This window comes from Lemur catta, chromosome 21 (assembly GCF_020740605.2).
Source record: "Lemur catta isolate mLemCat1 chromosome 21, mLemCat1.pri, whole genome shotgun sequence".
Lineage (NCBI taxonomy): Eukaryota > Metazoa > Chordata > Mammalia > Primates > Lemuridae > Lemur > Lemur catta.
Window position 1 is genome coordinate 29,165,653 of NC_059148.1, and position 24,994 is coordinate 29,190,646.

General features: G+C 47.2%; 1 protein-coding gene across 1 annotated transcript in view; it reads left to right on the forward strand.

The window, feature by feature from the left end:
- Positions 1 to 24,994, forward strand: part of TMEM132B (transmembrane protein 132B) — a 163,099-nt gene that overhangs the window by 38,889 nt on the left and 99,216 nt on the right. Inside the window, exon 4 of the mRNA XM_045534725.1 lies at positions 12,212 to 12,358. Coding sequence (XP_045390681.1) covers positions 12,212 to 12,358 — 147 coding nt within the window. The remainder of the gene's footprint in view (positions 1 to 12,211; positions 12,359 to 24,994) is intronic.

The window sequence follows — 24,994 nt, forward strand, 5'->3', positions numbered from 1 at the left end:
CAGGGAACTGTTAGTTAGGTTTGAAATAAATCTCACGCTGTCTAAGACCCAGGGCTGCTTTAACTTCTATTCTCCTGGATGTGTAATATTTACAATGTATCCCTGAAGTGATGGTACATAGTTAAGGAGGCTGAGGTATGGGGAGATGTCGTCTAAGCAGCATGGTTCTGAAGATCGCTGGGAGAGTTATCCATGACCTTGAATATCCCAGAGAGAAGTCTGGTCTTTTAAAAGTACTTGCTTCTGTTTTTCTTCAGGGTTGATTTGTGAACCATTGCATAGGAAGTCTCTCTTCTGCAAGGAGGCTTGGGAAATGTTTTTGCTTCTCATTTTGCAAGTCTCTGTTAATAGCATTGGAGCTTATTCCACAAACGCAACTAGAAACGCTGGATTCTTGAATACAAGTACCCAAATGGGTTCTCTGGTTGTTCCTTAATCAAAAAACAGGTGGGTCTCTGGTCTGTGTGCAAAGGACAGAATTTGCCCTTGCAGGAAGGCCAGCCAAGGCAATGTCAACTGGAGCTTGGTCTCCTTGGACTTTTGTGTGTCCCCATGTAGAGCAGAACCCCCACTCACTGTGTGGCTGGTCTGTAGCCGACGGGCTCTTCCCTCCTCTTGCAGGTTGAAAAGCGACTGTGGTGGGCACCCTTTATAGCTGCAGCATTAGACCAAGACTTTGAGATTTGTAATCCCAGTTTGTAAACATCATCGACATTGTTGTAGGCAGTCATTTATCGAGCGACTGTACCAGGCTCCAGGTAGGATATTAGAAGTCCAAAATAAGAAATGACAGTGACTTGTAAGAAGCCTATTACCGAGATGGAGAAGCGTCTGTCCCCATCTTTTGTTCATCTGTGTGTTCATTCTTCTATTATCCATCCATCCACCCATCCTTAACTAACACCAAAAGGCAATGTAAAGAATTCTGGGCGCTGAGACTAATAGAGAGTGAATTCTAGGGGAGTTGAAAGGAAGGAGAAGTCTTTGGGGGTGAGGACTGCTGTGGAAGGATCAGAGCCCCCAGCTAGGAGGGAGGCTTCCTCTGCAATCTGCTGTGACAACTGTGAGTTTGACGTCTGGCTTCTGACAGGCTGGTGGCGTGGCACAGGCGGCAACCACACATGAGGTGTGGGGGGGCTGCAGAATGCAGGACTTGGTCACGGGGGAGGTTGTTAAATCTCCTTTTCCAGAGGCATTTTGAAACATAAAAACCTGCTGTCCAGTGTGGTTTAGTTGCCATTGTCCTTGGACCCAGACTATGATTGGAGCCGACTGCTCCAGTCTGGAGCATTGTGTGACGGTCAGCAGCCTGCCCAGGAAACACGCAGCTGGGGTGGCGGACGGTTGGCAGGAAGCTGCCAATAACACCCCTAGCCCTGGCTCAGAAAGCGAGTCACAGCACTCTCTCCTGCCAAGCCCAGAGGTGACTTCCGAGTCTTCTCCAAAACAGTGCTCCAAACAGCACGGTTTGACTGTGTAGACACACAAGATGAGCCGTCGGCCATCCCCACCTCAGCTCTCGGTCCTGTCCCGGCAACTATTTCACACACACACACACACACACACACACACACACACACACACACACACACACAGCTGGTGATGGTTTCTGGATCTCGGAACTTATGAAGCACATTCTGAAACCCCTGTTGGTTGCAACGAGGCAAGAACTCAGGAGTTAAACAAGGAAAAGCCAATGGTCTCTCCTGTTGTGGTCCTCCTGCCTCCCCTTTCTTCTTCCATGTCCTCTCCACACGCAAATACACACATATAAATTAATATTTCTAGTTTTTTAAATTGGGTGTTGAGGATACAGCTATGAGCGAGACAGACAGAATTCTGTAGGGACCTTAGCTTCTAACTGGGGAGACGAACAATAAATAAGTAAGCAAATAATTAATACATCAACTGCCACACTAGAAAACAAAATTTTCTCCCTGGGGCCATGGTGTTTTATTAAAACAAAACAATCCTTTCTAATTTGCTATTTTTTATTGTTTTCTGTGTGTGAGTCATATGCAACACAATACACACTTTAGAATTAAATTGTCAGTATTAATTTTAATGATAATAACATCAACAAGTAAGATTTTCAGGAACCAACTGCAGGGTTTTGCTTCACAAGGCCCGGGGCTCAAAACTAGCATGAGTTAAATACAACTCACATGGCAGCCAATGTGTTAAAGAAATATAATTTTAGGGCATGATAAGTGTAATGTGAAAATTAAAGTAGAGTATCAGGGTAGAGCATGATGGGGCATAGGCATTTTAGAGAGGGTGGGCAGAGAAGTTATGACTTGTCTCTCCCTTCCTCCCTTCTTTTCTTCTGTAATTCGGCACAGGTGTCTGCTCCTGCTCTCTGACAGCTCTAGAGCCAGACTTCCTGGGTTTGAGTCCTGGCTCTGCCTCTTACTGGCTGGGTGATCCTGGTTGGCTTACCTAAACTTTTTGCTCCTCACTTTCCTTATCATTAAACTGAAGATGGGGTTGTTATGAGAATTAAGAGAGCTATTATAGAGTCTAGGACAGAGCTTGACACTGATAAGAACTCAGTAACCATCAGCTGCCAGTTTGGGTTATTATTGTGGGGTTCCATCAGTTCAGTGTAGCAGTTCAGGGAATGCCAAGAGCCAGGTCCTGGGTGACTCACTGTGAGGGTCCCTCTTGCAAGCTTACAGCTTGGTTGGAAAAGGGCACTGACAGGAGGGGCCACTGCTGTGTCTCCACTCCCCACCCCACACTAAGAGCCTGGGAAAGGGACTTTTTCTTGTTTGTGGGAATGGGAGGATGGTGGAGGTTTTTCTGAGCAGTCTACAGTGGCATGTCTTGAGGATGATAGTAGAGTGGAGTCACCAGCTTGATGAATTTCCACAAAGTGAACATACCTGTGTCACCATCACCCAGTTTAAGAATCTGAATGTGACCACACCAGAAACTCCCTATGCCCCTCCCCAGTGATCCTCTCCTCACCACGGTTACCGCTACCCTGACAACTAGCACCTTTTGGAGCACACACAAACCTATGACCCAGCAATCCCACTCCCAGCTAAATATTCAACAGCAATTCAAATATGTGCTTGCCAGAGGACATGCACAAAAATGCTCATAGCAGCATTATTTATAAAAGCCAAAAACTAGAAACAACCCAAGTATCCATCAGTGATAGAATGGATAAGTAAAATGTGGTATACCCATTTGGTGAAAAAACAAACTCCTGCTATATGCAACAACTAGCTTAATGTTGATAAACACAATGTTGACCCATAGGGGATATATGATTCCTTTTATATGAAATTCAAGAGCAGGCAAAACTAACCCAGGGTTTTAGAAGTCTCTAAAAGCTTTTCACTTGTAAAGGCTTTGAGATATGTTTAAAATTCTTTGATACTCCTCACTTCAATAGGAGGAGCTGAATCCCCCACCCTTTGAACATGGCCTGGATTCAGTGAGTTTCTTCTAACAAATAAAATAAGGCGGACGTGGGGTTGTGTGACTTCTGAGACCAAAAAGTAAAGGGCATCTTATCTTTCTCCTTGTTCTCTCTCTTGCTCATTCATTCTGGAGGAAGCTGGCGGCCATGTTGTGAGGATACTCGAGTAGCATCTAAGGTGAGGGCCACATGGCTAGGCACTGAGGTGACAGCATGTGAGGGCATCCCCCTCAGACGTGGGTCCTCTAGCCCCAGTCAAGCCTTCAGATGACTGTAGCCCCAGCCAACTCTGTGACGGAAATCCAGAGACAGAGAGAGAGAGAGAGAGAGAGAGAGAGAGAGAGAGAGAGAACACCACCTGAGCCAGAACCATCCTGCAAAGATGCCCTTGAATTCTTGACCCTGAGAAACTTCAAGATGATAAATGTTGTTTTGGGGTAGCTAAGTTTTGGGGTGATTTGTCATGCAGCAACAGGTAACTAATGCGTTACTCTTCCTCCTTTTCAACTGTAGGGTCTGCACTAAAGGATGATTTTTTTTTTTTTTTTGCAGCAGGATTAAAACAGGGATTTACTAAAGAATAATGTGTGTGTTTGTGCATGCGTGTGTGTTTCTCACTATCAGTAATTAAAGTGTACTGTGTCAAGTGTGGACCTAGAAGATTGTGTTCCTGGACTGAATGAATGGAGAAAGGCTGTCCTGGAGGAGGATTGCTGGGTGGTGGGGAGAGGAGCTCCTCGGAGAACGTGTCTGCAGAGCAGCCTCGGGCTGCGGGTGGGCCGCAGTTGGGTGTGTGCGTGGGACGCTGCCTCTGGGTATGGGTGGGCGGCAGTTGGGTGGGTGCGTGGGCACACTGCATGCTGGACGGAGCTCTACGCATGCTAGGTCTGGTCACTGGAGGTGATTATACCTGTAGCTCCTCCATTACAGTCTTTTTTGGTCACTTTCAACGGGACCTTGGGGACTGGGGAGGGGGTCTGGAGCACTTCATGTGACCAACCGCTGACATCTTACCGAGCCAAGAGGGTGTGAAGCCCAGGTGGCCGTGGCGGGATCACCTCCTCCTGGGAGGAGCTGTGGGCTTGGGCCTGTGACCACAGGGTCACTAGACCAGCCCTGGTTCTGCAGCTACACACTTGTGTGGTCGTGGGTGTGCCAAGCATTTCTCTGTAGCAGTTTCACAGGTTTTCTCGAGGAACGGGTGAGATAATGTGTGTGGAAGGACCCGCAGGCGTTTGAGTGGTGGCTGGTTGTGAGGTGCTGTTAATGCTGCTGCTCCTGAGTGACACAGGGGTGGGTCAGACGCAGTACCGGGGCCCCTGCTGTCTGTCGTCAGCCTCCTTCCTGCCCAGCCTGCCTCCTGCCTGAATCTGCAACACGGGCTCCATCACAGAGTGGACTGCAGAGCATTTGCGATCAGCAGCAGAGATGACGGACATGAGTGTCTTCCAGAAGCATCTGCCCGAGGCTGAGAAACCAAAGGGGCTTTGCCTTTGACATCAGTTTGCTCTGTTTCTTCCTGTGTTGGATAAAGGATGGTCATTTCCATCGCAGGGACCTGCTGCATTTCATTGTTGGATTTTTTGATTCATTTGAGAAGTGCGTATTGAGCACCAAGTGTGTGCACAGCATCGTAGTGGGGGATACGATAAAAACAAGGTATGGTCTCTGCTGTTTGGGGTCTCACTGTCTGGGGTGACCATAATGTATGTGAAAACTTACACAGATGGTCATTTAATCTTAGTTGTGATAAGTGCTAGGAAGGAAACAGAGAGATGCAGTAAAAGAAAAAGCTAACCTAGTTTTGTGCACCTGGGAAGGCTTCCAGGAGGCGGTGGCAATTAAGTTGAGCATTGAAGGATGGACAGGAGTGGTCCAGATAATCCGGGGTGAAGGGGCCGGGGTATGGGGTGAGGGAAAACAGCTTCAGGCATAGGGAACAGCATTTTGTAGAGGCCCATACTAGTCCGGGTTCAGGCAGGAAGGGGCCAGCACACCCCAAAGAGAACTTAATGAAGGGGCTTTTGACTCAGGTGGAGGCAGAGGTGAGGATGCCAGCCATCATCACTCCTATTGGGTGAGCCCACCTGGAGGCTGGAGAGAGGACACATGCTCACATGTGTGCCTGAGTGTTTCTGGGTAGCTGTGAGGACCCAGTTACTGACAGGTCTTCATGGACAGATAATATCCACTACATGAATCTGGGCGGGAGAGGGAGAGGTGGAAAAAATTCATTGTGGGTGATAAAATGCTTTAAATTACTATGGCAAAATGATTAATAGGCATTTGAAAGTTTATGTCACCAAACATTCTACAGATAGCAGGTTTGAAAGAAAATGAGTTTAATTCCATAAAAGGTCAGGTTATTTTCAAGTTATGAGTCACGTTTTTATATCTTAGCTTTTTTATTAACATTTATTACTGAAATGATGGATATGACAAGAGAGGATCTCTGATTATTTCCATAGATTCCTTTTATTTAATATTTGCTCTCTGTGCTCACAAGGATGGTTGAAATATTGGACATCCTTCCACCATCTGTTGTCTTGCCCTTGGATTACAGGGGGGTAATGTTATGTGCATATCTTCTGTGAACTTTGGGAGGGTTTTATCTTGTCCTCTGAGTGGTAGAAATGTCAGAGCCTGACTGTTTTTTGTCAGTGAATTTTTGACTGCAAATAGAAGAAACCCAACTCAAAGTGGCATAAGGGGAATTTATTGGCTCATGTAACTGAAAAGTTCAAAGATGGCCTCAGGTCTGGCTGGATCTAGATGCTGAGACAGTGTGGCCAGAAAGCAATCTCTTTCCATCTATTGCCTCTGCATTCTGCTGTTGGTTTCATTCTCAGGCAGGTGGTGGACTCTTGGAGTGCTTATTGCTTGGTAAGAGAGCCAGGCCCAACAAGCTCTGATAAATCTTGGGTCACATTTCTAACTCAGAGGCCAAAAACCTGTAAACTCCATGTCTAGGATTCCAGCCTCCTGCACAGGAGAGCGCAGGAGGGGAGACCTCCATCTGCTCTGTGGCCATCGTGGCAGGCCTGGCTCCCCTGGGCTCTCTCCCCTGCCCTGTAATCTTTTCAGGTTTAAATGACAGTTTGAAATGAGCTCTCAGCAGATACATGCATCTCTTTCTGTGGTTAATTTATCACAGAGAAAGGGGTTTGCTGGGAGAACCCAAATTAAAAAGTATCTTTACAGTTTTCCTCAATCACACCCTGAAAACACTCCAGCGCTGGGGCTGGGCGTATCTCAGAGAGTGTGTTGAACACCAGATACTGTGTTGCAACACCCCCCTTGACAGAGTGTGATCGTCTGAAGTGTGTCCCAAACGGTGTTGCCCAAATAGTGTGGTGAGGACCACCTGTGTCAGAATAGCAGCTTTTTAAAAATCACAGCACTATGGGTCCTGCCCCAGACCTATTGGATCATAATCTCTGCAGGTTGGGTCCAGAGCTCTGTGTCATTACAAGTGGCACAAGTGATTCTGGTGCCCGGTGAGTTTGTGAACCTCTGCTCCACAAGATTCCAATGCCTTCATTCCCCGCCCCCCCTTGGCATTTTGGTGATGTCTCTTACTGAGCATTTTTCGCCTTCAGAGTCTCATGTTCACAAAGCACCCAGAGACAGGTGACACCATAGACAGAGACCCTTCATTCTTCTGATATTTACTAAGCTCCTCCCTTCCACCACGCATGGTTCTCGGCACCACGGATCATGCGGGAAATTAAACATACAAAACCCCCACTCACCTGGTGCCTATATCCAGTGAGGGAGGCAGAAAATAAATACATAAGGAAGCAAAGCGTATATATTGCGTAGTGTTTAGTGCTAAGGAGAAAAATAAAGCAGGAAACTGGAAATAGAGAGTGTTTGAGGATGGGAGGAATTTGCCATTTTAGATTAGATGGTCCAGGCAGGGTTCACTGAGGGGTGACACTTGCCCACGTCTGAAGATTAGGGAATGAGTCACGCCGGTGTCTTGGGAGAGAATTCCAGGCAGAGGAAATGGCAAGTGCAAAGGTTTAGAGGCAGACAGAACGGGCTGTGCTGTTTTAGGAACCGTGAAGAAGCCAGTGTTCTGTTCCCCACCAATATAGGATATTGGCATATTTTCACATACACAAAACATTCATTTGTTGTGAGTGTTGCCATTCAAAGCTACAAGGGTGTGATGGTGAACTTTTCTTTAACCCCAGAATATTTGGCTAATTAATATCAATCCTCTAAAAATGAGAACCAAAATTTCATGGAAAATAATGAGAAAAATAAAACTTGATTGGATTTTATTCTTCCTTGAGAAATGAAATAAAGATGATAGCAACACGTTTATTTCATCTTATAGCAAACAAAATTTGAGTTCAGTAATTCCTACTCTGTGATACTCACAACAAAGAATGCATTTCCTGTTGATAACTTGTTGTTTTTTTCCTAATCATGCATTTTTCATTTCACGTTTGATATTGCCGGTAGGATCACAAAAAGGATCCATTTAGCAGAGACATTGGAGGGCTCCCCCAGTTTCCCCAAGAGCTTCACACTACTCTGCCCGTCAGACTGCTGTCTTCTAAAGCGCCCGTCATTCTTGCTGATTTTGTCCTCTTCACTTGTTAGCTGTCAGTAAACCTCTCCTGAGGGGTGACTGTAGACCCTTGCTGCAATCTCTTAGTCAATAGCTTTGCTGGCATTTGTCCATCCTCCAACATTATAAGGTTTGCAATTTCACTGCACGATAGGTTTGCATCGCATTTGCATTGTACGTATAGCCAGCAATCAGCAGGGCCTGACCAACCAAGGTTGCAGAGGTGCTGAAGTGGTGGGTGGGCGTAGAGGCTGCTGTTACCCAAGGGCCATGTGTAAGTGGGGACCGGTTTCTTGGAGGGTCAGTTCATCAATGAGCAGTTTATTGTTCTGCCAGTTTACCCTCTCCATGTAATCCCGTAATTTCAAGGATGCATGCAACAAATATTTATGTAACGAAAACCCTAGGGAATTGTAAATGTAAGTTTTCTATGTATGTCAGAAAGTGGTTATTATATAAATGAGCCAAAGACGGTCCCCGGGTATTGGCCCCTGTGTTATTTATTTCTTTACAACAGGCCTGGACCTGTTAGCTCAGAAGCATGCTGGCACCAAACACAAGTTTTTACACATCCAATTGTTTTAAACATAGCCCAAATAAACAGATTTTTAGCCATTTGGAGCCTGCCTGTTTTGCATACCCTGCAAAACTGAGTCCAATGTCTGTTAGTCATAAATAAGGTAAACCCTGTAGCTATAGAAGAACCCAGGCTGCAACTGCCCTTTGGAGCGCTCTGACCCGGAGACTCCCCACTGTGCTGCTGAATGACATCATCTAGACATGTGAGCTCCTGTCTCTCATCTTCCTCTCCCCTGAGAGTTCCCTCGCTCTCCTCCCCTTCTGGAGGGTGGCCCTGTGTGTCATAGCATTTGGACCATCTCTTGCTGTGAGGGTCTTCCCTTGCATGCAAATCCGTCAAAGTGTTGCCCAAGTAAAACTTACTGTGGGGGACTGCCACCTTGTGGTCTTATCTTTTTCCATGTTCAGCCCCTATTTATTTTTTCCACGTAGTTTTAGATATTGTAGTTTTTAAATGACAAGCGCTAAGAATACCACCAAGCCTAAAGATATTTCTCTAAAACAAACTTAATGAATATTCAAGACATGGATTTTTCTGGGCTTAAATTGTTCTAACAAATATAAGCTAAAATTAGTAGGGATTTGGACTAAGGACTGGGATTTAGGAACAATTTTATAACTTGTGTTTAAGAGGGAAGCAAAACGTCAATAATTTGGTGTTCAGTTTCTGTCTTGGTACTCAGTGTTGGTTTGTTCTGTTTTAATTTGAATTTCCTTTTAGGAGCCACTCCTGGCTTACCCCTCCCATGTGATTAGGATGGGATTAACTTCAGCCTTAGTGCATGGATGATTGTTGACCAGCTAAGCCAATGAGTATCCCCACCCCCCATCCCATAGGCCACAGTTATTGGTCCAAGGTTGAATTCTCAATCTAATTCAGCCAATGAAAACATGGCTCCAGGATTTTCATTCTGGGGGAAGGAATCTTGCTTTTTCATTGTGGATGATGATGTGAGATCTGGAGCTGCTGCAGCTACACTGTGACCATGAGAAGAGAGTTAATTGGAAGACAAAGCCCACACACATAAGAGCTGAACAGAGTCAGGTGCCTGAAGAACTGGGGGTATCATTTGAATGTCTGTGGTGAATTGTATAGAAGTTGGCCCAATCTCTGGACATTTTACTAGATATGAATTAGAATTGGATTAAAGAAAATAAATTGCAACTACCACAAAGTTTCTGAGAGTTTTTCAGGTGTACAGTGATGTTCTTTGGGTCCAAATGGTTGAGGGTTAGATGTCCTCTAGAGTACCCTTTCTGAAATACATGGACCTACTATGGCACATGGAGACATTTGACCTGCCTTGGGATGTTAGTGGAATTTTCTGCCAAGGAACAGGAGTAGGATCAGGAAACCATATCTGGAGGGGAGGTTGTTGGGATCCCGACTGGAGACTTAGAGCAGTTCCAAAGGATACCTCACAAAGGGGGGCCCTGGATGGCTGAGTGTGTGATCTCCGGAAAGCATATGGTAGTTTGTTGTGAGAAAAATAATAGTAGCAAACACTGATCAGTTTGTTTTTTCCAGGTGTTCTTTTAAGCACTTAATAATACACGGATTCACTTAATCTTCATAATAACAACACTATAGGTAGATATTATTAATATCCAAATTATACAGACAAGGAAACTGAGTCACGGAAGTTCAGTGTCTCTCCAAGATCTCACAGCTAGTCAGTCTTGTGGCTGGAATTTGAGATCTGGGAGTCGGGCTCCTCCTCTCCCCATCCCTACCTCCATCACTTCCCTGATCTTTGTTCCTGGGTGCACCCGGCTCTCCTAGGGTGGTAGGAATGCCCAGTGTTTCACAACACTCGAAAAGCAAAGATCATTAGAATTTATTTCTCTTTATCTCGTCATTTCTGTGTAAGCCATTGTTCCCCCACACAGACTGTTTCTTGATCTCTTCCTGGGACCACAGATAGCAGCATAGTGCAATAATAATAAATGTGTGTAGCAATTTCGCTGTGTGAGCACTTTATATTGCATTATCTCAGTTAACCCTTGCAACAACCTTAAGAGATGGCCACTGTATTAGTGTCCTAGGGCCACCACAGCAAATGACCACAAACATGGCGACTTAAAACAGCAGAAAGAAATTCGCGCACAGTTTAGGAGTCCAGAGCCCAGTTTACGGGCATAGCACCCCGAACACGTGTGATCTCATCTGATCTTGGAAGCTAAGCAGGGTCGGGCCTGGTTAGTACTTGGATGGGAGGAGTCCCATTTGAGAGATGAGGAGCCTCATCACAGCCAGGGTCAGTGGCAGAGCCAGGACCTGGCCTTGGGCGGCCTGGTGTGAACACCTGTGCCCCTCCGGGGGCCAGAGGGCAGGCTCAGGAGTGAGAGTCCCTGGGCTCTGTCTTGGCTCCGAGACGGCCTCCCCTTCTTGATTTCCGTCCTGTTGCTTCACCCCTGGTGCCGCAGATTCCTCCTCTGGAAACCGGGGATGACACGCCCCACTCGTAGTGCCATAAAGAGGAGTAAATGTGTCGATACGGGTAACACATGAAACCGTTTGTGTAAAGCCCTTGTGACAGTGTCTGGCACGGGGGGAGAGGGGTGGCCTCAGTGGAGCTCAGCTGTTAGAACCCACAGGTATCACCGAGCAGCGCTGAGACACACTCGGCTCCTGGTGTTGCGCAGGCGTCAGCGTTTGAGCAGGACAGTTTACTATCAGCGCGTCACCAGTGTTGTCTGCAGAGGGTTGTGACTTTAGGTTATAGTTGTGCTTGCTTTTCTTTCTTTCTTTCTTTTTATTTTTGCATGCTTATTAGTTTAGTTTCCTCATGAGCACTTTCCTTATCGTGGTTGTGCGCTTAACTCAAACATTAGTAGACAGGCTTATCTAAACCTTTTGGTTAGTGAACTTGGCCATGGTCTGCCTCATCTTGAGACCTTCCACTAAGCATGGGCAGAGGTGGGGCCACGGCATCCCCTGGCTCTGCGTGCATCCCTGTTGCAAACACGCTTGCCTTGTTTTGAGCTTTACATTGAACTGCAACATACACACAGAGACGTACACACGAGTGGGCACCGCTCGATGAATTCTCACAACCCACCATGTCATCGGCATCGGAAGAAGAATCAGAACATTGCAGGCGCCCGGAGCCTCCCTGGGACTGCGCCTGGTGACAGCCCAGCACCGAGGGGCAACCGCTAGGCTGACTTCACCCCCAGAGCTTCATTTGTCTGTTTCGGACTTTCTGTAGGTGGAATCACCCCGTGTGCGCTTTCTGGCACCCAGCTTCCTTCACTCAACACGATAGTTGGAAGTTCACCTGTTGTTTCATGGGGTGATAGACCTCTCGCTCATTATTGCTGTATGTTATTCTACAGTATCGTGTCGTTTTACACTTTATCAGTTCTGTGGCTGATAAGTACAAGGGTCTGAATGTTGTGTCTCCCCCAAATTTACATATTCAAATCCTAACCCCCAAGGTGGTGGCGTGAGGAGGTAGGGTCTTTGGGGAGGTGACTGGGTTGTGTCCCCCGACGGATGGGATTAGCGCCCTCGCTCAACAGGCGCTTTCCCAGCGAGCTGTGCTGGCGCCATGTTTCACTACGTATCCCAAGCTGCAATGGTTTTATTACATATGTGTTTTCCCCCCACCCCACAGAATTAAGGCCGCGGCAGGTGTGAAGATAACGGCAGTGAGGATCAGCAGCGAGGACCAGTGGGCGGTGCAGGAGGAAATAGACAACGGCAGCACCCAGACGACGGCCAGCCTCACCTGCATGGGCCATCGCCCCGACATGCAGAGCAGGTGAGCGCGAGGTCCCCAAGGGGCCTTGGCAGTGGTGGCCCTGGAGTGGCTGCCAGAGCTGACAGCAAAATAACGCGCGTATAGATAAAGCGCTACCTCTCCGTTTAATGGGAAATGTGTTCCTTTCAGCTCATCAGCACCGCTCGGTCGCGCAGCTTCGGAATGGCTCCATTACGGTGTGAGGCTTTTAACCCTGATGCCTGTGTACACAAATGACCTAATTAGGTTGGCAGTCTCAAAAATTGCCGGAGTTCACATTTGTCACAGTGTAGAGTTTGATAACCACATTTAAAATTTTTATTGTTATTATTATTATTGTTATTGTTTGCAGCGAAGAGTTGAAGAACAGAATGGGGGAAAGTAGAAATGATTTAAGCGGCAAGGGGAAAATGTACTTTTTAATGAGCACACCTAGGGCAGCTATTGCTGTGGGGTAATCGTCCCTTAGTGCTGGAACGCAGTTGTTTTGCTGATGCCACACCTGGGAACTGGCACATGGCTTCAGAAGCTTCAGTGGGATGAACGCGGCGTTGCTGGCAGGCAGCTCGTCTTCTCCGGCTCAGACTCCAGCCTTGGGGGTGATGGGGCTGAACTCAGCCGGGAATCGGAGAGTGGTCATCGCCGATCATCTCTCGTCCGACACCCAGCAGGTGGAGAGAGCTGTCGCCCCTGCTGCAGCAGCCTTCTCTACACAGCCCCGGCCTCTGCTTCCTCCCCTTTTCTTGAACACGCATCTCCTACGGGGTTGCTCCCCTGGTCGGGCTCAGGAGCTTGGCTGGACTTGCAGCCGCCTGCCTTAACCCCCCTGGCTCCTGCTTCACCCTGAGCGGCTCGGCAGACAAGCCCCTTTCGAGTCTGTTACTTGTCACCGTATTTGTCGCAACCTGCTCTATTTGCTTTCTTCTCTAGTCTCTAACGTCTTTGAGGTCAATAGTGTTGGGTGCAGAGGAGGCTCCCATGAGTGAGGGCAGGGGTGGGCGAGGGGCACATGAGAGTGGAGGGCCCTTTCCTGTGGAGCTGTCCGGCGTGTGCTGTCCCCTCTTGGGTGACCTCGGCCAACCTCAGGTAGAGATTGCCTTTCTTTGAAGATCTCTTTCAAAGGGAGAGAAGTGACCCAGGTTGTGTGGTCGAAAGCCTTCTCTTGGGAATCATTGACCAAGTCACCTGGGTGCCTTTCACTCCACACTCAATGCTGTGGTCACCGTCCTTACACCCGTGAGAGTTTTCCGTCTGCAGCCTCACCTGACCCCTGGTTTCCCTGGAAACCTGTATCTGCCCGCTGAATGCTCCCAAATCCTGAGTTGTTAATGTTTCGAGAGAGCCTAGGAGTTGGACATTTGCTGAGGTGCTTTCAGGGTGAGTAATAGAATATCCACCTAAAAGTGGCTGCCACAGTAGGGTTTCATCATCTCACAGAGCAAGAGGTTGAGAGGCGGGTGGTTCCACAGGTGGTTAATCCAGCAGTACAGCTGTGTTGCCCAGGGATTTTCTGTCTTTCCACTCTATTATGCCCAGTGCGTGGGCTGTCACCCTCCAGCTTGTCTCCTCATGGTCACAAGATGGCTGCAGCCCTTCCAGGCATCACAGACTCACCCAGCTATATCCAAAGACTGGACAGGAGGGGACTTTTTCTCTTTGTGTGTATTTTTTTTTAACCAGGGAAGGAGGCCTTTCCAACAATATCCATGGAAGTTGTCTTTTTAGATCTCATCAATAAGCAGTGGGTTCCATGCTTTTGCCCAAGAGGCAAGAAAGTGAATCTTTGGTATTATTTTCAGGCTTTGTAGTGGGAGGTGGTCTCTGTTGCTGGGGAATGAGGATGGGAGGCTGGGTACTGGGTGGTCAGCTAGCAGTGTTTGCCACACTCTTTGGAGGTGGTATCTATCAAAGGTTGTAGCTTGATTCTCTGCTTTGCACAGGGGCCCTGAGTGTTTATGTCCCCAGTGGAAGACGACCTCTTGGTTGCTTGGCTTCTCAGGTGGCTTTGTCCAATGGATGCCATTAGGTACTGTATAATGACGTTCCTCATGCCAGTGGAGAAGCTCAGGGTGGACTGGTACCAGAAATGTTGGGCTAGATGCTCAGGCAGCATCCTTAGCAACCTGCCTCCCTGTCTTTCTCTGGGTTGGCTTTTTCTCAGGCAGGCTCTGCCCTCCTGGAGGCACGGTGGCCCTGCGGGCAGCTCCCAGGGTCCATCTGCTGAGTTGGTCACTTAGGGAGAAAGCTGCTCTCCCCAGAGGCACCAGCACAAGCCGCTGGGGCGGTCAGCACTGGCTGTTTGGTATAACTAGGGTCATGTACCACACCCTGAACCAATCACCATAGCCAGCCCTGGAACCAGGGGTGTGATCAGTCCCCCACAAAGCGGGGGACTAGGTAGACAATGGGTGCTGATGGGGACAGAAGCTGGAGTGGGCTGCTCCGGTCACTGTAGTCTCACAGGTCCCGATATTGTGCTAGAGCAGTCGGAATGGGATTCCGGTAGCACAGTGGGTCTGCGCCCTCAGAAACCACCGTCTGGGTATGCAGTGGTGGCATCCGTGGTCTATGCCGGGGAAATTAATTTTGTCGAAATATTTGACTGACCAAGTGGTAATGTTTTAAATTAAAAGAGCAATGCAGGCTGTGGTTTTCACTTTTGGTTTTGTGAGAATCGGTTTTGCATTCTCTCTGGAAGAGATAAAAAAAGTTACAGGAGAACAAAGTCAAGTAGTTACACAAGGAGAGTTACATAATTACCAGACAAGCTCACGCCCAGTGTCCTCTTTCTCCTCTTTCTTCGCGTTTGGTGTCTGACCTCCCCTGGGCCCTAAGAAGGGCAGGGATTGTCACTTTGGCATGACAATATATGCTTATTTAATCGCCTTCTAAAATCCATTCTGTCGTCTAAATAAATAATTGCTTCTTTTTATACTTTTTTGTTGCATTGTAATATCAAATGAGGTGTGAAATACAGGCTCATGGGCCATGTTTGCCAGCCAACAAAGGGAATATGTGAATATCTCTCCAACAAAACGTCCTGCAGAAAACTGTCATCTCTGAATTGTGACAACCTTGAGTGGAATGGAGTTTTTAATAGAATATAATGTACAAACTGCCTGAAATTCTGTGATAAGAATTAAAAATGTGTTGCAAGGGAAGACCCGATGCACACGGTTAGAAAGGCAACTAAAGGTCTTAATTTGAAATATTTTAATGAACACTCATTGTGAGGAAATGTGAGTAATAAAGATGAAAACCACAAGATAAAGAGTGGTGTTGCCAAAAGAGCAGAGAAAGGATTAGAAAAATAAGCAAATTTGGAAGTGTTCAGAACAGATAACACTGAACCGAGGGAAAGGCAAGGTAGGTGATGGACCATTTGCATGGAAATGACTCACGCGACTGGGTAGCTTGAGACGAGGTTGTTCCCGTCTGGCTGTTGGGACCAAACCTCAGAGAAAACAAGCTGTGGCTTTTCATGTGGTCAGAAACCATGATACAGAGCCCACTGTCATCTAAAAACTGGAATAGAGGCAGAGCAAAGTTCATGGGGTCGACGAGGAAAAGGCCTAAAACAGATTTCTTCAAAGAGACGGGCACACCCACATTCTTGTAACCCAACTCAAGGTAAACCCAAGATCCAAACCTGATGTTCATCGTGAAGGGCTACCCTGTTGGAAAACCTGGAACTACCCTTGCAGGAGTTTTTCTTTGTCTGCTCTAATCCGAAAAAATATCTACTATTATAACCAGCGGAGCAGAGGGAGAGGGCATCCTTCTCATTAACTTGACTAACCTATTGCTGTTTGTGAAACAACAGTTGACCAGGACTCTTCTTCCAGAGGGTTCCTGTGTATACATGTTAAGATGAATTTGTATCGCTTTTCTCTCAAAAGAAGACAGAGCCACACCCAGCGGAGGGCAGGGAGGTTGATGTGTTTCAATTCAGGCTAGAAAGTGAGAAGAGAGTTCTATAAAAAATGAAGGTCTCCTCCCTCTTCGAAAAGGATCAGAAGAAAAGAAAAAAAGAAATACTTTAAAACAATCCACCTCTTTTTCTAATCAGTGGGGAGTTCTTTGTGAATTTATGCTGCTGGCCAATTTCAGCGTGAGTATAATCGAAGGCTTCTAAATTCATAGGTAATGGAAGGTTCAGTTGTAGAAAATTTAGAAAATATAACTGAGTGAAGGGAGAGTATAAAAATTATCCCCAAACCTATGATTCAAAGCCAATAGATGTTAATATTTCGGTGGGTGTATTTGTATGTATGTATTCACATGTATGTTCAGAAATATGTTACTTTTGTCCATATTGGGCTCATTTACTTAGATTTGAAAGCTGTTGTTTTCAATAACAATGTAGAATAAATACATAGTAACATCTTTTCATGTTATTGAATATTTAACTACGACAATAATTATCAACCCTTTTGAAAAATCAGTAAAAGTGGTTGTCCCTCTTCAGAAAAATGCAAATATACACACATAAACAAATTTTCCCAACAACTTCAAGATTTGTGGAGTCCTTTAAATGAACCTGTAATTTTAATATAATTTTAACATGTAATCTGTTGATATTCTAGAGATATTTTCTATTCATTCACTATGTTTAACTTTTTTCCTCTTTTAGACATTGCTACTGGCCATTTTTATGAAGTTTCGTCTTTTTCCTTTTAAACATTCCTTTTAAATACTTTTTTTTCTTTTTAAACATAAAATGTCTGTTGACTATCTTTGTAGGTAAATCTTGAGGAGAGAATGCTAGAAATGAATTGGTGGGTCAAAAGACATGATGTTTTAAAGATTTTGATGCTTTTGTGAAATTTTCCTTCCTGTTTGAGCCAATATTGACACATTAGTACTAGCTAACGTCTGCAGTGTACACTGAGGTTCACTCTGTGTGTTGGGTTTTGATAAATGAATAATGACAAGTGTCCACCCTTATGGTGACATACAGAATAACTTCACTGCCCTAAACCTCCTGTGCTGTACCTGTCTTTCTCTCCCTCCCTCTCCCTGAACTCCTGGCAACTATTGAGATTCTTCTTACTGTCTCCCTAGTTTTGCCGTTCCCAGAATGTCATAGAGTTGGAATCTCACGCAGTATGCAGTCTTTTCAGATTGGCTTCTTTCACTTGACATGTATATTTATTTAAGTTTCCTCCATGTCTTTTCCAGGCCAGATGGCTCGTTTCTTTCTATCACTGAATAATATCCGATTGTCTAAATGTACCACAGTGTATCCATTCAGCTACTCAAGGATATCGTGATTACTTCCAAGTTTTGGCAATTGTGAATAATGCTGCTGTAAACATTCATATGCTGGTTTTTGTGCAGTTGTAAGTTTTCAACTCACTTGGGAAAATACCAAGGAGCGCAATTGCTGGAGAGCATGGTAAGAGTATGTTTAGTTTTGTAAGAACCTGCCAGGCTCTCTTCCAAGGTGCCTGTACTGTTTTGCATTCCCACCAACAATGAAGGAGACTCCCTGTTTCTCCACATCCTTGCCAGCATTTGGTGTTGTCAGTGTTTTGGATTTTAGCCATTCTAACAGGTGTGTGGTGGTGTCTCCTTGTTGTTTTAGTTTGCAACTCCCTAATGACACATGATGTTGAGCATCTTTTCAATATGCTTATTTTCCATCTGTCTATCGTCTTTGCTGAGATGTCTGTTCAGATCTGTTGCCCATTTTTAGTTTGTTTTTTTATTGTTGATTTTAAGAGTTCTTTGTCTATTTTAGATGCCAGTCCTTTGTTAGTTATACGTTTTGCAAATATTTTCTCCCAGTCTGTGGCTTATATTTTCATTCTTGTAATTAAATACACATTTTGGGCAGTGATACCATCTCTGTAATATGTTCATAGGTTTCAAGTGACTACGTTTAGATGACTAAGAAGTTCCTCCAATTCTCAAGATGCCTGGTTTGGAGTGGAAATATCCATATTTGGGTGTTTTGGCTTGGTTGGTAAAAAAAAAATAGATTTTCCTACTTTAGGCCCCTGAGTCCTCCTGCTGACTCAGTTGGGCCTCACTGGCCGAGGACGGTGTCCCTGGCAGTGTGCAGGCTCGTACAACTCTTTCCTATGGTGCCCATGTGGTCACCTCCAGGTCTCTCTGGCTGGGTCTTTCCCCACAAAGCCATCCAGCTGCCAGACTCATCTTTTTAACACAGCTTTCACCATGACCTAGTGGCCCTGTTGCCTGTTTCAGCAAGTCTAAACAATTGGCTTGATTTCACAGTCCTTTCTAGACACAAGGTTCTCTCTTGAGATGCTCTCAAATTCTAATATAAGAGTCAGATGCTGAGATAGTGAACTCAGTAGGTAGGCAGTGCTCTCTGCACAGTTACAGGACAAGAGACCAAGGCAATGGGACAAAGAGGACACAATGGGTTCTGTATGAGAGAACCTAAGAAGGCTTCTGGGAGGAGGTGACATTTGAAGTGGTCCTTAAAGCATGAGTAGGAGTTTAAATGTGTTTAGAAATGCACATTTTGAGGAATATGAGCTATTAGGCCATTGTTTATATCATATTAACATTGTATTGTATTAGTCTTCTGAAATGTTCTGTAATGAAAAAAATTGAGGAGCAGGTAAGCTTTGATAATGGGGCTGCACCATCTTAAGAGTATGGGAGGGTGGGTCTGGATGGGGGCCACTTTGAGGGGTCCACTCAAAGGCGTCAATGTGGGAGGAGTTTTCAGGGGTGATTGGAAGCAGATCCTTCTAAATTCAGCACTAATTGAGCACCTACTGTGTGGTAGGTCCTGTTCTATATATTATCTGCTTTAATTAACAATTCCTTTGTTAATTAAGGGTAGCACCTTAGTCCCATTACAGATGGGGAAACTGAGACCCAGAGACGTTGAGGGCCCACAGTTTCATAGCTGTGACTGGCAGACCTGGGATTTGAACTCAGATTTCAAGACTCCAGAGTAGGGTCTGGTGCAGAGCAGGCACTCAACAAAGAGATGCTGAATGTTCTAAGTCGAACACACTTTTGTCAGCACCAGAGTAACCAGCTGGGGACAAAGAGAAACTTTGCCAAAGGTCAGCACTTTGGTGGGATTTGGGGGGCCTCCCCAAATTCTTGAATGAAGTGACACTGTTTGAGGTTACAGGAAGTGAGACCTTAATTACCACGTTGCTGGTTTCATGCACTGCAGATCCTTTGTGAGCTAGAAATACAGCATAGTTTCTCTTAGAGACTCCAAGTGTCATTTAGATTCTAACATGCCCTTTCTCACTGAGTGCAGATTTCATTTGTACTGTAGGATTGAACTTTTGTAATTCCCTTATGCAGGCAGAAATCAAACCAGAGGGAATTGGAGTCCTTCTTTCCAGAGGTCTGCTAGCGGGGTGATTTTAAACTGCAGCCTTTGCATCAGATTTCTGATGGGTGGTTGAAGAAACTAACCGAGGGTAACTTGCAAAGTGGATGCTCAAGTAGAGTCTTTATTTGGTCTTTTATATTGGTGTTCGTCAGAAACCCTGGCCTCTCCATGATATCATTTTATTCTTATGTTGTTATTTGGATGTATTTGTCTATTTGTTGATTTATTTATTATTTTGGCATTTATTGTCATTATGTCACTGTTGTGATGACATTATAAGTCATATTATTGTGACTGTTATGATGATGTAATATATTATCAAGTCATGATTACATATGTCATCATGGAGCCTTCCTCAGGGCTGCTGCAAGCCTTTGACAGAAGCAGTAGAATGAACCTCTGAGCGGTTGTCCCCGCCCCCCACTTCCTTCCTCTCAGTTTCCTGAAGAAAATCCTGTGATTTGAAAGTCTTCATTGAACTCAGTCTGCCTCCACCAATTCACGCACCCCGCCTTCACCTAGCCTAGATAAAAGGTGATGCGCTCAGTCATTGTTCTCTTTTTGGGTGAGAAGAAACCTTCTGTGTCTTTAGAAAGGACGTTTTATTTGATTTTATCCCAGTTCTGTTGTCAGTGGCCTGTGTCGCTTTTCATGGGTAGAGACGCACATGGCACCACGTAATGTTGATGGAGGAGTTTGCAGCCTGTAGCTGCGAAGGCCGGGGGTGTTTGCAGGAGTGAGATGCGGCCCTCTACCCCAGAGACATTCCTCTGCCTGACCAAATGATCCACTTTAAAAAAAATTAATAGACTTTATTTTTCAGAACAGTTTTAGATTTACAAAAGAAATTGAGCATAGAGTACCAGGACTTCTCATCGAAGCTTCCCACCCACTCCGCACACGGTTTCCTCTGTTATTAACATCTTACATCAGCATGGCACATTGGTTCATTAATGAACCGATGCTAATATGTTGGCATTAACTGAGGTCCATACTTTATTCAGATTTCCTTAGTTTTACCTAATGTCCTTTTTCTATTCCAGGATCCCACGTAACGTTCTTTCCTCAAGTCTCATTAGGCTCCTCTTGGCTGTGACAGTTTCTCAGATTTCCCTTGTTTTTGGTGGCCTTGACGGTTTTGGAGATCGCCGGTCAGGTGTTTTGTAGGATGCTCCTGTATTGAAGCTTGTCTGGCTTCTTAACTTGACTAAGCTGAGGTTATAGGTCTCCGGGAGGTAGACCACAGATGTTAGGTGCCGTTGTCATCACGTCACATCGAGGGGACTTACCACCAACATGATTTATGACCGTGACCTTGATTGCCAGGCCGCGGTCGTGCTGTCAGGTTTCTCCACTGAGACATGAGAGAGGAGAGTCCCCCAGAGCCCCGGAGGTGGCCGGCCCTGGTGTGGTCAGGGGTCAGCTCTGGGACTGGTGTGGAGTGAGTGAGGGGTGCCGGGGGACTAGGTCGGCTTGGTGGCAGAGGGCTGCGTTATGTGGGGCTTCGTAGACTTTGGAAAGACTTTGGATTTTATTCCATGTGGGATGGGCAGCGGCTGCAGGGTTTTGAGGGAAGTGATGTGATCTACTTTGCATTTTTAAAAGGTCTGCTGGCTGCTGCCTGGAGCCTGGGAGACCAGGTGGGGGCTGTTGCCTCAGTGTGATCATGCGGGTCCCGTTCATGTTAATGACAACACGATGAGAAAAGCTGTATGTCAATAAAATAAACGGTAAACAGGCAGAGAAACAAATGGTCTGGCTAACTCTGCTCTGGCGGAAAGACCCCAGCCCACTGGGGAGGGTTTATGGCAGGCTGTGAGCAGGGCAAGGGTGAAAACTTCAGTACAGAGTCTGCGATAATCGCTCGGGGATCACACTGAGCTGTGTGCTGGGGAGCATCTTGCTTTCTGTGGATGTTCTCGGTACAAACAATCAAGGTCCCTGTGTGTGCCTGTCACCTCTCCTCTTCCACCTGATGCCGCTGCATGGGCAGGAAAATGCAGGACTGGGAGCAGGCTGTGCTCAGTGCTCCAGGGTGCGGCCTTGGGGTGCTAGCAGCGGCGGTAGCCTGCGCCGTGAGGGAGCCCCAGCCCTTCGTGCCCCCAGGTGTGTGGAGGGCTATGGATTGTGCTGGGCAGACAGGGGAGCCAGTGAACAGTGAGCTGGACAATGGGATGTTTGGCTTGAGTCACAAACCATGATCCAGACAGCTCTTGGTGCGTGGACGGCCGTCAGTCATGCAGTTCTAGGGCTTACATCTGAAGCTTTGGGACTGAGACCGGGGCTCTGTTCCGGATACCTCTGGTGTCCACCTCTTTCTCTGAGCTTCGATTTCTCCATGTGTGATCGAGGGCCACATCTCTGAACGTCTCAAAGGCCCCTTTCCTGTGCTAGGGAGACAGCTCTGATCCTGTGGCGTGGATCATGGCCGCTCTGCTCGTGTGTTGCCCAGGGGTGGGTGGGATATAACAGGGGTTTGATTTTGTATAAGCTGTTTGGGGAATTACTTTTGCAAATCCTGCAGGTGAGAGCAAGGTGCAGCCTGCATGGCCAGCCAGGCCGGCTACAGCCCTAGCGCTCATTCAGGCACATCTGTGGCTTTACCCTAATTAGAACGTAACCCCTGTAATCACACAAGCTCGGGAGGGACTGGAACCTGGAGAAAGCTTTCTTCTGTTGAAAGACAACAGCGGATGGGCCAAGGGAATTGCTGGAATGTGTGCATTTTTTGTGTTGTTAGGACGTGGCCTGCGATGTCCCAGGCTCGCTGCCCCGTCACGGGATGGGCCCGTTGTTCGTGAGCTTTCCATGTGCCAGTGGGGAGCTGAGAGGCATTTCTGGAATTTCATTTCTGACATATCACCTTTCTCGCTTAAGCAGTGCATTAAAAAGCACAGACACTGCCAAGCATTGGTTTCAGTCACTGGCCTGTGGCACGTCCCTTTAGTGGCCAGACGGTGGTGGCATCAGCCGGCCGGCATTTGGCATCTGTTGATGCGACGCTTGGTGTCAGGCATGGTGCACACGTCTTGGCACTGACTTCGCTCAGATGAATCTTCTCTGTAGGAATGGTTTTCCTTTGCCCGTCTGTGTTTTGGTTCCACAAACACACTTTATCGCTCACTCATTTGGTCTGCAAGCAGTTGATGAAAGCACTTCAGCGTGGAAAGTCGATTTGGGCAAGGAACGTGAAAGCTAGAAGCGCTGGAGCGCTGGCGGCTTATTTTCAGTGAGTGACGGGCGGACACTTCACACCTGAGAATGTCACCTGCTCCGCCCTGCCCACCGCAAGTCTTGCTGGGCAGCTTCTGGACGAGCCCCCGCGGCCAGTGTCTTTGGAGTGTGTCTATGTGAAAATTTTCAGTAACTGCAGGGTTGCAGGATCTAGACCTGGCCGCAGAAGTGACCACTTCCTTCATTCGTTTGAAAGGGCTGACGTGAGCGTGGCTTCCCGAGATGCTTGTGAAGGCGTCTGCTGGGGTCGTTGCGGTCATCGGGGCAAGGCCGGCAGCCCTGAGGAAGGAGGTCCCCCCCGACTTGAACTCCAAATAGCTTTATTTCTGGAATGACCTTCGCATCATCCCGCGGTCACCTGCCCTCTGGCTCATCTGGGGTTTCTGTGCCACGAGTCTTAGCTGACTGCCAGCCCCAGAGCGGTACCCTGAGGCTAGACAATGAGATTTTATATTTCCTACCTTCTGCCTACGCTGAAGCTAGCTTTTCTCTTAAAGTCCACGAGGTTATGCCATGTGGTTTTCTCTTCCTTTTGCACGTGTCATTTTGCCCAGGAAGGGGGCTTCCACATTGGACATTAAATATGAAATATTCGTGGTATATTAGTTTCCTTTGCTGATACAATAGATCACCACAGATTTAGTGGCTTCAAAGGACACAAATTTATTCTTTTTCGGATCTGAAGTCCAACGTTAGTCTCGCCGGGCTAGCGTCCGGGTGTTGGCAGAGCTGCGTTCCTTTGGGAAGCTTGGGGGAGGGGCTGTTTTCTTGCCTTTTGCAGCTTCTAGAGCTGCCCACGTTCCTCGGCTGGTGGCCCCGCATCACTCTGACCTCTGCTTCCGTGGTCACATCTCCTTCTCGGACTCTGATGCTCCTGCCTCCCTCCAAGAGGGACCAGTGTGACCCCATCAGGCCATCTCCCATCCTGGGATCCTCCACGTAATTGCATCCTCGAGGTCCTCTTCATCACGCGAGGCCCCACGTTCCTGGTCCTGGAAGCAGTGTGTGGTTATCTCTGGGGGGTGGGGCACTGTTCTGCTTACTCCCTGTGGCATTTGCAAGTCCTGCAGAACCAGAATCTGTCATGTGTGTGTCCTGGGCCTGTCCGGGGTCAGCTGGCTTCCCTCTGGGTTGGTCCTTGGTGGGAGCTGAGAAGGTGGAAGGACGGAGGAAGCCGGGGCCTCCCCCTTCCCGGCCTCAGTGGCTGCCCTGGCAGTGGCTTCGCCTGCTGCCTTGATTCTAGCTGTGGTGGGAGGGCCGGCTGTGGTCAGTTGTCGCTTCCATCTGGGGGCAGAGAGCTCCCCATCGCTCCGAGATGTCTCGCAGCATAAAACCCAGAGTGCGCGAGGAGGGAGGTCGGGGTTGTTGAACCAGCCCTGGATTCTTTCTTCCTCTGGGAAACCCTCTGGAACATCCCCTCAGTGGGACATGACATGTCCCCTCACCCCCGACCTCTGCTCCCTAATGACCATCCTTTCTCAAGGAAAGCAGCTGAGGAATAGCTGTGAGCATCATCTCTTGGTACCTTGCAAGTCTGCTCAAGCTGTCACCTCCAAAGTGACACTGAGGACTAAGAATATGTAGCAGTGAAGCCTCCCACCACAAGCCTCTCGGTTGGAGACCCCTGTGAGCCTGCTCTTTTCAGTTGTGTCTGTGTGAATAAACGGGGGGACCTTTGACTGCCTGATGTCCCAAGAAGGCAGGACAGAGTTGTGATCAGCTGCCACTGTGGGCCCAGACTTTCTGTCCCAGGGACCATGACAAGAGGGCTTAGGGTGCAGCAAGAGTGGAGCCCCCAGCCCTCCCCACCCTGGGCTGGGACATCTCCCAGGCTCTCTGCAGTGGCAGGGGTTAGGCATGTCCTCCCTGGGCACCGAGCAAGGACACAGGAGCCCCAGGACCCAGCGCTGCTCGGATGCGTCCATTGGTTCACTCGACATACGTTACTGAGCCCTCCCCAGAGCCAGGCTGATGTAGGTGCTGGATTTGCCACGCTGAGCAAAGCAGTCAACGTCGCTCCTCCATGAGATTTATATTCTAGTGGGCGGAAGGAGATGATAATAAAGATTTACTATTAGACGGAGAAA